This window comes from Manis javanica, chromosome X (assembly GCF_040802235.1).
Source record: "Manis javanica isolate MJ-LG chromosome X, MJ_LKY, whole genome shotgun sequence".
Taxonomy (NCBI): Eukaryota; Metazoa; Chordata; class Mammalia; order Pholidota; family Manidae; genus Manis; species Manis javanica.
The window spans coordinates 130,328,163-130,340,976 of record NC_133174.1 but is presented as its reverse complement, the minus strand read 5'-3'; the positions used below and the strand labels follow the sequence as shown (position 1 = coordinate 130,340,976).

At 43.5% G+C, this 12,814-nt stretch overlaps 1 protein-coding gene and 1 long non-coding RNA gene across 2 annotated transcripts in view; one reads left to right on the top strand and one right to left on the bottom strand.

The window, feature by feature from the left end:
• Nucleotides 1–3,332: 3,332 nt before the first annotated feature.
• Nucleotides 3,333–4,763, bottom strand: LDOC1 (LDOC1 regulator of NFKB signaling). Its single transcript, XM_017661596.3, has one exon. The coding sequence runs from the start codon at nucleotides 4,585–4,587 to the stop codon at nucleotides 4,147–4,149; it is 441 nt and encodes a 146-aa protein (XP_017517085.1). The 5' UTR covers nucleotides 4,588–4,763; the 3' UTR covers nucleotides 3,333–4,146.
• A 295-nt stretch (nucleotides 4,764–5,058) lies between these two features.
• Nucleotides 5,059–12,814, top strand: part of LOC140847497 (uncharacterized) — a 143,252-nt gene continuing 135,496 nt past the window's right edge. Inside the window, exons 1-3 of the long non-coding RNA XR_012127560.1 lie at nucleotides 5,059–5,362; nucleotides 5,897–6,084; nucleotides 8,693–8,797. This is a non-coding gene — a long non-coding RNA (uncharacterized lncRNA). The remainder of the gene's footprint in view (nucleotides 5,363–5,896; nucleotides 6,085–8,692; nucleotides 8,798–12,814) is intronic.

Here is a 12,814-nt window from a genome sequence, read left to right as displayed (position 1 = left end):
ATTGCATAGGGACATTGGCTAAAATATAAGAATTATATTATAACAATTTAGCTGATGAAATCATTTGTCCTTTAGGGAGAGGCGAGGAGGAGGAGGTATGCAAATACTGTGGATAGCATCCTAAGGAAAATAAACTTAGTATTGATCGTAACTCAGATACCATCCCCTGAGGGGAGAAAGGGAGGTACACAAACATTGCTCTAGCTAGCCCCTCTGAAACCCCCTTTGCAGCACCTTACCACCACTACTCCCCAACTCATCCAAGGGACACCTTCTGCTCCATGAACAAATCTTGTTGTGCTATTCATAATTATTTCAAGGAAGCTATTATCCATCCAAGGGTAATTGCATAGTTTAAAAAAAAAGTGTGAACAATAGACTATTTAAAGATAAAGGAACAAATCCTAACAGAAGCATTTCAGACAGGCAGGAAAAAATTCAAGGGACATGATCAGATTTTCATTAAAGGGACCTAGGTGGTTACCAAACACTGTTCAAGGACACCAAACAGGCAACAGTTCATTGTATCTATATTATGTAACTAGGTAGACATAAGACTGTGGGAAACATACTTGAACTACTCAGTAATTAAACAGTGCTTAATTACTGCTCAGTGTTAAAAGATGCTGTTAACACTACTTCAGCAAAATTCATATTTCAAGGTAATAATAAATATGCTTCATGCCATTTTCCCACCCTAATCATCCATCAGGGAAATCTTACTCAGGACCTTGAATGATACCTCTTTATTAGCTTAGTTTTAATTGCTTTAAGATCCTAGACTTTTTTTTAAAGTTCATTTGCTAAAAAATAAATATTCCCTCTAGTCTGCCTATTTCCAAATTGCTGAGGTTTTCACTATGTTGTAATAGAAAATAACCAAACACAATGTGCATAATGTACCTCTAGTTTTACATACCATCCTGCAAAACACAGCAATTACGGATGGCAGTGCTTGCCTATTCAAATGATTAGAGAAATCCAGATACATTAATAGACTTAATATGTTCAAATGATTATACCTGTTAATATGATTAACTTCATAAATGGAATAATTTTAGTGACCACTTTCAAGTCCAGTATTCCCAAGATGAGAATTCAGCAGTTTGAAGTTCATAATCGCTATTTCAGCATTTCTACCTACTTTTAATACTTCCATCTAAGTGGTACTTTTATAGACATGTTCATTTACTTCTCTCTTCTTTTGCTCTGCCTTATGCCACTATCATGAATTCCTTCCTGAGTGGTAGAGGCCTTGCTAATATCTGTGCTTTTATTGCAGAAGCTGCCCCCAAGGTAGCCAGATACTCATGCTGTCCTCTGCAGCTCATAGCATAACCTGTTCTTCTATGATACACGAAAGACATCACCATATACATACATACATACATACACACACACAAAGTAAACCCATTGCACATGCATACAAACCCAGGACATGTGTGTTTCAGTCCCACAAGCTCCTTTGCCTAGCTTTTAGATACTACTCAGATGCTGCCTTGGCATGGCATCCTCACTGACTAGAGATGCCTTCTTTCCCCACAAAGTATGTGCTCACTTGATGTGTTGTGGGGGAATAGAGCTCATCTACTCATACCTTCAACTCCCACCCTGGAAAAGTCACTCCCTGATCTAATCACAGTCTAGATTCTTTCTGGACCTTACCTGAGGCTAGATATCATCACAGTTCTGGCCCAAGGCACCATAAAAGCAACAAACTGGAATTACTGAGAGCAAAAACTACCTTTCATTCACCACCTTATCTCTAACTCCCCTCAGAATACCTGAACTACTGGTCCTTTTCCATGACTGACTGTCGGTCTCACTGGGTCCTTTACCTCGCTTTCAGCTCTTGCCCACCACTTTCCCACATCCACCCCCAGTATGAGCCTTCTTTGCTAAGTCATATCCAGCCAATCCCACCACTCCAGAAACATTTTTCCCTAGGCCCAAGAAATGATTCCTGCCTTGGACTTTGCCTGTTCACCAAGTAAACAGGCTTTCTATCTGACTTCATGTCAGATCTCAGAGAGTAAATGAGGTCTTGTCAAGCTCTGATTCCCATTCTCCCTGAGCCTGCTCTGCTCCTGTTCACCCTTGACATTTTTCTCTTAAAGCCAAGCTCACAGCAAGAGACCTGCTTCCTGAGCAACACTTCAGTTCCCAGGCCTGGGAGCAACAGCCCATGTTTACTGAATGCTATATAGCAGAAGCAGTTCTAAACACATCACAGTGCGATGTCACTGAATTCACACCCGTGAGGTGACAAGTATGATGACTAATATCTCATTTAATCCACATTGTGAGGATTACCAGTACCAATAAAGAATACCCAACTTCAAAAGGTCTTAAGTAAGGAAATTTATTATCTAAATTAATTAGCGATCCTAAGGTAGGGTTGGCTCCTGCCAACATACAGTGAGGACACTGGGTAGATACAGATGAAAATGAGAACCCTGAATCCTTCAACTACTCCTGAAGATTCCTGTCAGAGGTTGCCCCCACAAGTATCCCAACCAAGCTTCTGTGATTTAACACTTCAATGACTTACTGGGGTAATGGCCTCACAAAGGTCCGCAGATTCTTCCCAGAACCACCCCCTCAATGTACCTGAGCCCTCCAGGAGCACAAAGAGATCACAGCATAGCCCACATAGCAGTACAAAGTCTAGTTCAGAAGATAGCCAAGGATATTGTGGACTTCTATAGGCAGGAACCCAAGGCACATGTACCGATGGGGATTCTAAGGGTGTCTGCCCAAGGAAAATGAAATGTTAAGATCAGGCTCTATTTATTATGGGTGCACTTACCCCGGACCCAGGATTTAATGTTAGCTCAAGCACCTGAAAGGCGCATTAGAATGATGTGCTACTTTGTTAACTGAAGCCTGAACTCAATAGCAACCCACATGCAATTAGCATTAAGGAGCTGAACTTCTCTGACAATGTTGAGGAAGAAACACAAAGGAACAGAAAAATATAAACACTCTATGTGTCCAGATTTATGCCTATTATCCCAGTCTAAATATTAATCAGACCCCTTTCACTGTCAAGTGTCCAAGTTTGGGATGGTGTGCCACCTGCTCAGCCACCTCTTAACCATGCTACCCTGCAGGCCCCAGAACACACTCCCTTCACCAAGGGCTTTAAGAAATGCCTTGGTAAGGGGAGCACCAGAATCTCTATAAAGCCCTGTGGTAGCTGTCTTCTGCAGCTAGAAATGACAGTGGGGAATACTGGGATTGAACTAGGTTCCCTGATCTCAGTGGTTACAATGGAAGTCAATGAGAGTGGTAGAGGCCAATGCTAGCACTTAACCATTAAAAGACACTCGTTTCTTTTTTTGTAGTGCTCGATATTTATTGAAAAGAATGCAAATGCTTTTTTCCAGGTAGTACTGAGGAGCTGTTTGAGTGCCTGTTTTTGTTTGTTTGCTTTGTTTTTAGTATTATTGTCCAAATGCACACATCTGTGGGACTACTGCAATTTTGAAAGAAAAATGACAGCTGTGCAAAACTGGTGCCTAGGGGAGAAGAAATGTCAACAATTTGGCTGCCAGGCACACTAGCCCCTCCAGCAATCTGGTGGGGCAGGAGAAGACTGTGGGAGTAGCTAGGGAACTAACCAGGTTGAAAGACTAGCCCCTTCAGGGGTTGGCGAGCTGTCCAAGTCAATGTCCGAGGAAATGTTGCCAACTCAGGCATCTTCTAGGTTGGTCCTTATCTCCAAAGGCGGTGCTCTGTCGCTGGAATGTGGTCGATGGTGAAGTGGCAGCGTGGTTCTCAGGGCAGATGTAGGGCTGGCTGGCAGTCAGCATGGCTGTGAGAAGTCTGGCCAGTTTGTAACAGGGGCCTGCCCTATAGCTAGGGCTCAGGGCAGTCCAAATAAGCAGGAGAGGGTCCTGGGGAGGCCAGAGTGGGTGGCAATGCTCTTCAGAGCGAGGCCTCTGCCCCAGTAGTAACTGGAGCACTAGCTGTGGAACAAAGACAAGCACTACAGGGGGGATGAGGGAAAGAACCACAGAGCAGGGGTAGGGAAGGGGATCGGAGGGCAACGGGACGCGCAGTGGCTCCGGGGGGAGGGGGGCAGAGGAGGATAGGCGGAGGCGGCGTGCAGGGCCCTCCCCACTAGGGCCCAGAGACTCGGGCCTAGTAATCATCTTCTTCGTCGTACTCATCGTCTTCTTCATCGTCATCCCATCCAAAGCACTGTTTCATCTCATCGAGGAAGGCCCGGTAATCACCTAGGATGGGGCTATCCATCTCAATGTAGGGCACCACCCACTCCTCTGCTTCCCCGGTTAGCAGGCTGATTAAAAATGCCACCTTCATGGCGTCGTTGCAGAATCGGTTCTCGTTGACGAGCATGTAAGACGCCGTCTGAACGATAAACTCGGGGAGCCGGGAGCTCTCGCCGTTAAACGTTTCGGGAAAGGGCACGGGGCAGCTCGGCGGACGTACCTGGCGCAGTAGGGTAGCTCTCTCGCACACCAGCAGCCGCAGCTGTTCCATGAGCTGGCTGTTCTCGATGCTCAGGGCGCGGTGCCGCATCAGGAGAGCGTGCAGCAGCAGGACCAGCTCGTCCACCATGGCGAATGGTCTAAAAGGCGGAGTTGGGCTCGGCTCGGTTCGAAGGCGATAAGATGCGCACGAAGGCCTCACAGGAAATACGTGCCCGCGGAGGCGCGCGGTGGGCAAGCGTGGGGGGACGGTGCGCGCTGGGGTCACGGCGTCTGCGCAAGCTCCACCCACAAAGCCGCTCCAGGACTGCGGGGCAGGCGCGCTGAGGTCACGGCGACTGCGCAAGCTCCTCCCACAAAGCCGCTCCAGCACTGCGGGGCAGGCGCACTGGCGCGGCCGGGATCGCTGAATGGGAGCCGAGGCGTGGCCACGGACCGTACTGGCGCGGGGTGTGGGCCTGGCTAGAAGCCGTGGGCAAGGCCGCAGAGCCGTAAGTGGGGCGTGGCCAGGGAATGGGTGGGCAGAGTCTCGCGAGGCGACCCGTAGTTCTCTGGGCTCGCGGATAAAGGCAGGAGACCAAAGACGAGCCCCGAATGCGCCCCCGGCTTTAGTCGGCACCCAGCGAGCGCTCGGACCGCCTCTCAGTGAAGGCCAATCTGCCCAAGTTTAAAGGCTTAATCAACCTTCTTCAATCCAGCTGTCTCACACAATTCAGTGTTCCTTGGTGGTCCTGTGGCTATTATATTCCTTTTACGTGATGTTTTAATAACACATTTCCTTGCTTACTTAAAATCTCACGCACCCAGACAGCGGTTAGCGCTTGCGGACTGCGCCGCCAAGTCACGCAAAATTCAGTTATGAGAGACCCTTAGGGGCCGTCTTACATGACAAAACAGTATTTAAGGTAGGATCTTTCTTTAGTTGGGAAATAATATCCTTTTTAAAAAATTAATTTTCTAAGTAACGAAGTATGAAAAGTTCTGCAAAAATAGCATCCTATAAGAACGTGCAGGCATCCTGCCTATCTCTGACTCTCGGTTTCATGTCCCAACATGAGTGTCCCTTGGTCACTGGATATTAATCTTTGCTTAACAAGGAAGATTTGTGTTTTTAAATGTTTTCATTATTCGCTTGCAATGTGGTTATTCAAATAGCTGTTGCCAAATGAATTGGATACGGGACTGGAGAACCAACATACTCTGTTGGTTTTATACAGTTATATTTTAAATATATATATTTAATTTAATATATATATAATTAATAAAAATATATCTATAATTTAATATATTTAAAATATATGGTTTATGATGTTATATTTAAAATATATCCCCAATTTAATCAATTACCATTTCTACCACTACTACCCCAATCCCAGCCTAACTTTCTCACCCAGACTGATGTAACTAATTGCTCAGCTTTCATTCTTCTCTTCCTACAGTATACACAGTGGGCCCCTTATCTGGGGTTTCACTTTCCATGGTTTCAGTTACTAGAAGTCAGCTGGAGGCAGGAAACAGATGACCATTCCGATGTCAAGTCACCCAACCTGTGTCAAAATGATTCCATCCTTACCTCACCTCCTGCCATTATGTGGGTGTTTTATCATTTCACATCATCTAAAGAAGGGTGAGTACAGTACAATAAGATATTTTGAGAGAGAAACCACATTCACACAACTTTTACTACAGTACATTATTACAATTGTCCTATTTTATTATTAGTTATTGTTTTTCATATCTTTCTGTACCTAGTTGATAAATTAAACTTTATTATAGGTTTGTATGTATAGGAAAAAACAGTATATATAGGGTTCAATACTACCTGTGGTTTCAGGCATCCACAGGGGAACTTGGGAGGTATTCCCTGAACATAAGAGGGGACTACTGTATCTTCTCCACAGAGTAAGTACAGGAATCCTTTAGAACAAAAAGGATTTTTTGTTCTCTCCCCTACTCAAAACCCTCTAGCCGTTTTTCCCTCTCACTCAAAATAAGAAGCACTGGGCTTCTTATTAAGAAGCAAGCATGTCCTCCTTGCTGATTCTCACACACTTCAAAGAGCTCTGCCTCAGGATCTTTGTACTTTCTATCCTTTCTGCCTTGCAAGGGCCTGCCTGACTCCTTCTCCCACTGTTCTTGGAGAGGACCTTCTTCTATCAGAGCACCCCACTCTCTGCCAGTAATCTCTAGTCCCTTACCCTGCTTCATTTCTCTACCTAGGATTGTCACACTAGCAACCATCACATCATTACAGTACTTTGTTCATCAGTCTGCCTTCACCTTAGGATGTAAGTCGATGTGGACAAAGACTCTGCTTGCTGCTTTATCCCTAATATCTAGAAGAGTGCCTGGTCAAGTATAAGGTCCACAAACGTTTTCTTGGTGAAAGAATCTCAGGGTTTGTTTGGATATTGAGATAAAAATTAGAAGTGGTGCCTACACAGCGTCCAGAAATAACTCTAAAATTGTTCAGTATGCTCTGTCTCTTATCATGAATCAGTCTCTGTTGTGAAATAATGACTGACATAATAAAAATGGCAAAATAATTTTTTAAACCCTATTCATTCCTTTTATAATAGAATTCAATGAGCTCCATGGAAGGGAGAGGCTGAGAAGAGAGAAACAAGCTATAGGCCAAGTAAGGGAGAGGAGGAGGGATCACACTGCTTAGAGGGTGGGCAGGGAAAAGAACAGGTGGGAGGGAATAAAAGCCCTTGGACTCTACTGTGATATGAGTTCCCCCAATAGATGAGCAGCCCTTTGAGGCCAAGCCAGGGACCTTCTCTCATTCGTCCTTTCAACCTCAGCATCTGAAAATGTTTACTAGGTACTCCACAAATGTTCAGTGAATAGGATGAAAGGACAGGAAATGTCAGAAGTAGGTTTCTGGACATCCTGCCCATTCACAGGTCAGGGTGAAGGGCAGACCTATCTGGGGCAGCAGTGAATGTCCAGCTCCACTTTCCCTGTCCAGATACTAATACAAGAAGAGATGCCCGGGGTTCTACTCCCAGGAGCACACATCCTATGTCAGGCACCAGACTTGGCAATGGACATGGGCTACCTCATTAACCCTTGAACGAGGACCTTGTACATGATGGGCATTTCAGGACCCTGAGTCCCAGAGTTAAAGACTTGCCTAAACCCAGAAGAGCACTATGAGCAGGCCTAAGCAGGATAAATGGACAAGGAAGGCTGGCAGGCCTTAGCATTGTTGGGAGAGCATGATGGGCATAGGAAAGCTGGTTATCACAAACATAAGAATTCTATACATTTTGTCCATTGATACTACTCACCTCTCCCAGGTACTTCCCCTGTGAGTCACTAATGAGCTCTCTCCTCCCACTCTCAAAATTAAGAAGTGCCTCCGAAAGTCAGTTCTTGGTTCTGTGCACAGTGCTGTCCAGGGCATTTCTTTTTTTCTAGCAACTCAGAGCTCATCAAAGGTGATACTAGTGATTGCTTCCTTTGGAATCCTCCCTTCTCGTCACCTTCTATACTCCCCTTTCTCCTCTTAAGTAGCCCTTGACTGTTCCTTTACACATGTGTGAAGATGCTGGGGGAAGAAACAAAGTACACAGTGTGACTTATCTCAGGCTCAGAAACTATCAGGACAGCTCTGGTTCAGAACATCCCAAGGATGGTTGGGACCCCACTATTTTGCAGGAGCACGGGCACAAGGGCAAGAGAGCGATCATTGGTGCTTATTGCTTCTACCACCTTCCATGCTCAAAACCTGCCCTGGTATACACTTAGCAGCCAGACTATAAAAGTCCCTTGAAATAAACAGGAAAGTGTCCCTTGATTCTTCAGCCTCTGGAGGGGTGTATACAGATTGGGTAAACGGACTAGCACTTAATGCAGCCAAGAGCAGAAAGCAGCTTCGGAGAAGATATTAGTGAGAGGATCAAATGGATACCACTAAGGTCTGAGCTTCTGCCCATAGACCCCTCCCCCTCCTTCATAGCCAGATGCACCTGGGGCTACTTTTTTTTTTAATTTTGAAATGTTTTTTTCTTAATTTATTTACTTTTTTAAACATAACACGAGGAAGGTGTTAAAACTGGTGTAACAGCTCAATAGAATAAGTATTCCAGATTTGGGGAGGGATGAAGAGGGAGACATTCAACCCTTCACCAGAATCCCCCCAACTTGATCACAGTAGATTAATGATGTGCTTTGTGGATATGGTTAGTCAATGACACCAGCTTGACGGATCTTTCTTTCTGCACCAGATCCCATTGAGTTCTCTGGTCCCCTTGGCTGACGAAGAACCATTAGGCGAGGAGCACTGGTGTCATCCAGGGTAATGTTCTTCAAGCGATTGACCAACCTATCAGGTCAGTCACCTTGTACATACAAAAGGTTATGTACTTGGTTTGTTTCTGGCATTTTCATGCAGCTTAGAAAGTATCTGGCATCATGTTAAATTTGTTGTTACAGATATGTCTGGCCTGTCATAATTTGTTTTGTTTTACTTGTTTTGTTTTAAATGTAGAATAGGCCTCTCTTTCAAGTTGGCTAGTTAGTTTAGACTACAATTTTCATGAGGTAGAATGAGTGTAGTGAATAGAAGATAACCACAAATTCGTAGAAACAATTTCCTCTGTACCTTTAATCTCAGCTGGCCTTTTGACTTAATTTGACACAGAAATATGAAAGAAGCAACTTATACCTTATGAGGCAAGGCCTTAAAGACGTGAAGATTCTCTTTGGCCATTGGTATACTCCCTACTGGGATCCAGGCACCATACAGGAAGTGTAACTACCCTGAAACCACCATGTTGTGAGGAAGCTGAAACTAGTCACATGGGGAAGGAGAGGCCATGTGGAGAAGCAACAAAGCCACAAATAAACATGGGAATGAAGCTCCCCCTTGAAATTGCCAGCCCAGCAGAGCCAGCACATGAAGGCATCTGAGTCAGTGCCTCCAGCTGACTACATGGAGAGCCAAAAAACTATAATAAATTCCAATACTGTGCTATTCCAAATAAGCAGAATCATGAGCAAATAAAATGGCAGCTGCTTTAAGCTACAAAGTTTTAAAATTTTATCGTTCATAGCAGTAAAGACTGAAACTTGGAGAAACTCAGGATATGTTGCAGATAAAGCATGAACCGCATATCAAAAGAACTGATACAATGTTATACACCTGCAGTCCTGTTCTGTTTTCTTAGATTCGGTATTTGTCCAATGGGTATTCATTAATTACAGGGCCAAGCTAACAACCAAAGTTGTTTACATCTGCTCTGCAGTCCAAAGCCCTTACCCTGAAACCATCTCCTTTATCTCAGTTCAACTCAACAAGTCAATATTTCTACAGCCCTAAATCAACCCAGGGCCAGGTGCTAGACAGCTAAGTGGTTCTTGTTAGCTGAGTCAAAGAATGAATTTCGCAAACACTCCTGGTAGGAGAGCAAGGCAGAAGCTTTTACTTAGAGATAAAGTGAGAGGACAGAGCTCCTGGTTCATGCCAGGAGGGGACAAGAGAGAGCCTCGGGGTGGTACATTGTCTAGGGGTTTTATAGGTGGTTGAGAGACAAAGGGCTAGGCATTCAGACCTGCTAAGTGGTCCCAAAATGTTTATCTTTGAAGAGACGTTAAGTTTCTTATTAGTCTTCCTGGTTATCTACAAGAATTTTACTGCTCTAATTTCCTCCCAGGATAGCAGCTTCCTGGTCTGGGAGCATATCACTCAAGACTGCCTGCTTTGCTCCCAAGGTGGGCTGAGTGATTGTTTGTTAAACAGTGTGTTAAGAATCTTACTTTTTAACTAATTGAGTTTTAAAATGCAATCTTGTTTTCAAGATGGAATCCTTCCAGTTTTTGCTATGTTGTTTGGGGCTTTCTTGCTACATTGCCCAGGTTGCAAATCATTTGTTTCGGGTAGAGGAAGAAAAACAGCACCTGAGTAAAGTCAGAAAAACAAGCTGGGCCCCCCAGCAGGCCAAAGCAAATCCCACAATGGGTTGTCTTGCTTTGTTTTTTTTGGAGGCCCTCACCCTACTCTGTCTAAGCCCATGGTCCTTGTCTCATAAGGACAGCCTGCATACCCCAAAGCCTGCTGGAATTATTTAAACTAGATAATCCAATAAAAACTCTGGTCAGTGTCTACCCCTTACTCCTTTCTGCCTTCTGGCTAAAACCCCGTAAGACCGCATGTGACCCTGCATAATATGGCTTGCCCCCTCTTCTCAGAAAATACAAGTACTAAAAATCTTCTGTCAGTGGTACTGGCCTCTCCATGTTGTCACTCAGTCACCTACATAAATTAAAGTCCTGTGGGTTCAATGGAGATTAGCCCAAAGTAGTCCTCTCCTGTGAGGAGCTCAAGGAAAAAGCATGTGCCTGTGTACATTTGTGTCATCATGTGAGTGAGTGTCTGTATCCAAGTGGATATATGCCTGTTGCTGCCCACTACCACTAGCAGTGTTGCTTCTACTGAGAACTAGCAGTGTCACAGAATGACAAGGATGAAATCCACACTGTGTGTTTTCTCCAAGGAATATATATGTCTATTGAAAGCAGTGAAGTACATTTCAGGGCAGCATTAGGGAAAGAAAGGAATTTTTTGAAATTTGGGTTCAAATCCTCATATTTTTGCTTGCTATGTGGCTTGAGCAAGTCACTTAATTTTTCTGAGCCTTGGTCCCCTTTTCAATAAATGTGTAAAATAATAGGATCTAAATCATAAAGCTGCAGTGAAGATGAAATGATAAAATATAAAAGTATTTGGCAAACTACAAAGTGCTATACACAGATTGCATATTACTTTTCACTGGAGAATTGTGATTTATTAGTCTTGCAATGACTGTATTTACCTGTATTTTAAGTGTAATGTATAGTTAATTCACCTCTCTTATTTATCCTAGTAGCTGCAAATTTAAATATTAAGTTTAATTTTAAAAGCATTTACTCTTGAATAAGAAGTAGTTGGAAGAATAAAATAAGGTTTCATCTTGGTCATGCTTTCTGTCAGTTCAAAATACCCTTCTCTCATAATGATGAGATGTAAGTTTTTTTAGGGGTAAGCTATGTCCATTATGACATTCTAAAGGCCAACTTGTAGCATTTTCTATTTTCTCTATCATCAATCTTGGGAGAATCTGTGCTGCATCTGGAAGGTGGATAGGAGATGCTCTCTGAGTCAAGAGACAATTGTACTTCCAGAAACCTTCCTTCGTCACTAAGACACCATTTTGGTCCTCTTGGCAGAGGCCAGCAGCCTCGGGGCATCTGACAGAAGGAAACGGGCTTTCTCGTAGTCCTGGGAATGTATCTGGTTGGCCCTCAAATGAGTCCTAGCATCCTCTCCTCTCAGGTTCCCTAGGCTTTCCTGCTAGGCTGCTTCAGGTCCCTTGGCTTCTCCTATCCACTCAGTCACTAGTTCTCTCACTATAGAAAATGGGTTCTTTGAGTAAACATTTTTCCTAGGTAAGAAAAGTCCTCCCTAGGTAAAAGAAGGTGTGTGCTGTATAGAATAAACCCAGAATCTTTCTCAAATCTCATACTGGTTCCTGTAAGTAAGTATTCCAGAGATTGTGCAGAATGGGGATGAAATCACAGAAATTCAGAGTTGGAGGGGACACTGCCAGTTGCTCATTCTGTGGGGTCTAAGGCTGTTAAATAAGAGAGGGACCTGCAGAGTTGCCCACGAATGAAAACAGATTACAGGTGAGGAAGCAAAGGTCCAGAGGTGAGTTAACTTGCATAGGGCAAACGTAAGACATTATCTTTAAAGGCAGCATGGAGCTGTAAGAGGAAGGCTGCACTAGGGGTGAGAAAAACTGCACCAAGTTTTGTATCTAACATCTTCTGTCTTAGGTAAGCTCTTGAGCATCTCTGAAACCCAATTTCCTTATTTGTAAAACATGAATAAAAATGCTCCCTCACAGAGTTGGTGTGAGTCTGAAATGAGAAAATGAACATGAAATTAAGTTTAAAAAAGGAAAATGTTTTTCACACATTAATTCTTAATTCCAGTTCTTTCTAAATTTGTTTTGAAGGAATTTCAAACATACAAAAAACTTGGAAGATTTTTCAAATTTCTACATATCCTTCCCCCAGGTGAACCAGTTTTTAACATTTTACCATAGTTGGCTTATCTTTCTCTTATTGTATTTGTGTGTATAGTATATGGGAATTTGTTTGTGTTATCTTTTTTCTAAACCATTTGAGGGTTGCAAACATGAAGACTCAATTCTACTCATCATTTTGGCATGCCTTGCTATAAACGAGTACACTGTCCTACAAAGCCACAGCCTATCTTTCAAAATCAAGGATATTAACATTGACATAATACTACTGTTTAATCCACTAACCCCATTAAAATTTTCTCCAATTGTCCCCAGAATGAA